This window comes from Sphaeroforma arctica (assembly GCF_001186125.1).
Source record: "Sphaeroforma arctica JP610 unplaced genomic scaffold supercont1.5030, whole genome shotgun sequence".
NCBI lineage: Eukaryota > Ichthyosporea > Ichthyophonida > Sphaeroforma > Sphaeroforma arctica.
In genome coordinates this window covers 1-916 of record NW_014035528.1, presented here as the reverse complement: position 1 = coordinate 916, position 916 = coordinate 1, and the positions used below count along the sequence as shown (strand labels likewise).

General features: G+C 42.6%; 1 protein-coding gene across 1 annotated transcript; it reads right to left on the bottom strand.

Moving 5' to 3' along the window:
* Positions 1-202: 202 nt before the first annotated feature.
* On the bottom strand, positions 203-775 carry SARC_14735 (hypothetical protein; the record flags this gene model as incomplete). Its single annotated transcript, XM_014291132.1, has 2 exons — positions 203-315; positions 510-775. Coding segments are annotated over 2 exons (379 nt in total), but the record flags the coding sequence as incomplete, so codon positions are not given.
* Positions 776-916: the final 141 nt, after the last annotated feature.

The following is a 916-nucleotide window of genomic DNA, read 5'->3' as shown; positions in this document are numbered from 1 at the left end:
ACCCAAACGAACTCCCATACATCAACCACAGCACAAAATCATATGACTCACATGCACATTATTAATCCAACATCATATAAACAACATATACGTTTATTAATCCAAAATCATACACTCACATATACATTTATTTACCAAGATTCATTTAACTCACATACACATTTTGTTTATCGACATCTTTCCGCATGCACAAATGACATACCTTGTCCGTAAAGTTTTATGTCGCTAGTGAATTCATCGATTGAGTTGTGTCTACTAACAGCTGCCGATCTCGACAGGCGCTTGTCGTCGTGGATATTCTCTTGCGCCATATGACTGCACACACGAGACCAAAAACGTACCGCACTTAGCGTTAGAACTAATTTAATGGGCCATTCGCCCGTTTCACAATATAATCGTATACGTTTAGTCAGAGTGTGGTGGGGGTAGCGATAATCGGTATATGCCGTAGGTACGATGCGAAGGACGCCCCAACCCGGTAGTATTATGTGATCAGACAGAAGACATACCTTAACACCGATACCACCTCATTGCGTAAAGAGTCCTGGATGTTTATGCTATCATTATCAAATCCCATCAGGACGGACACACCCGTCTCCAAGACCTCTTTCCTAGTCTTTCCGGTGAACAAAAGCTCCATACGTGTCCAGAACTCGAGGTTTTCGGTCGCATATTCGGACTTTAGGAAGTCGTAGAAGGTGAAGTAGCCCTCCTTGTCCATGAGGATTAGCAGCAGCGAATGGCGGGGCGCTTGCAACCAAGTGGCCCGCACCATTCTATGAAAAATGTACACGTACAGAAACTATCAGCAGGTGCCAGGGCAATATATGATGTGAATTGGACCAAAAAGACAATGTGGGTTGTGAACAGCCCCTCTGAATAAACTTTTGTAATGAATATATATATATACTTATAT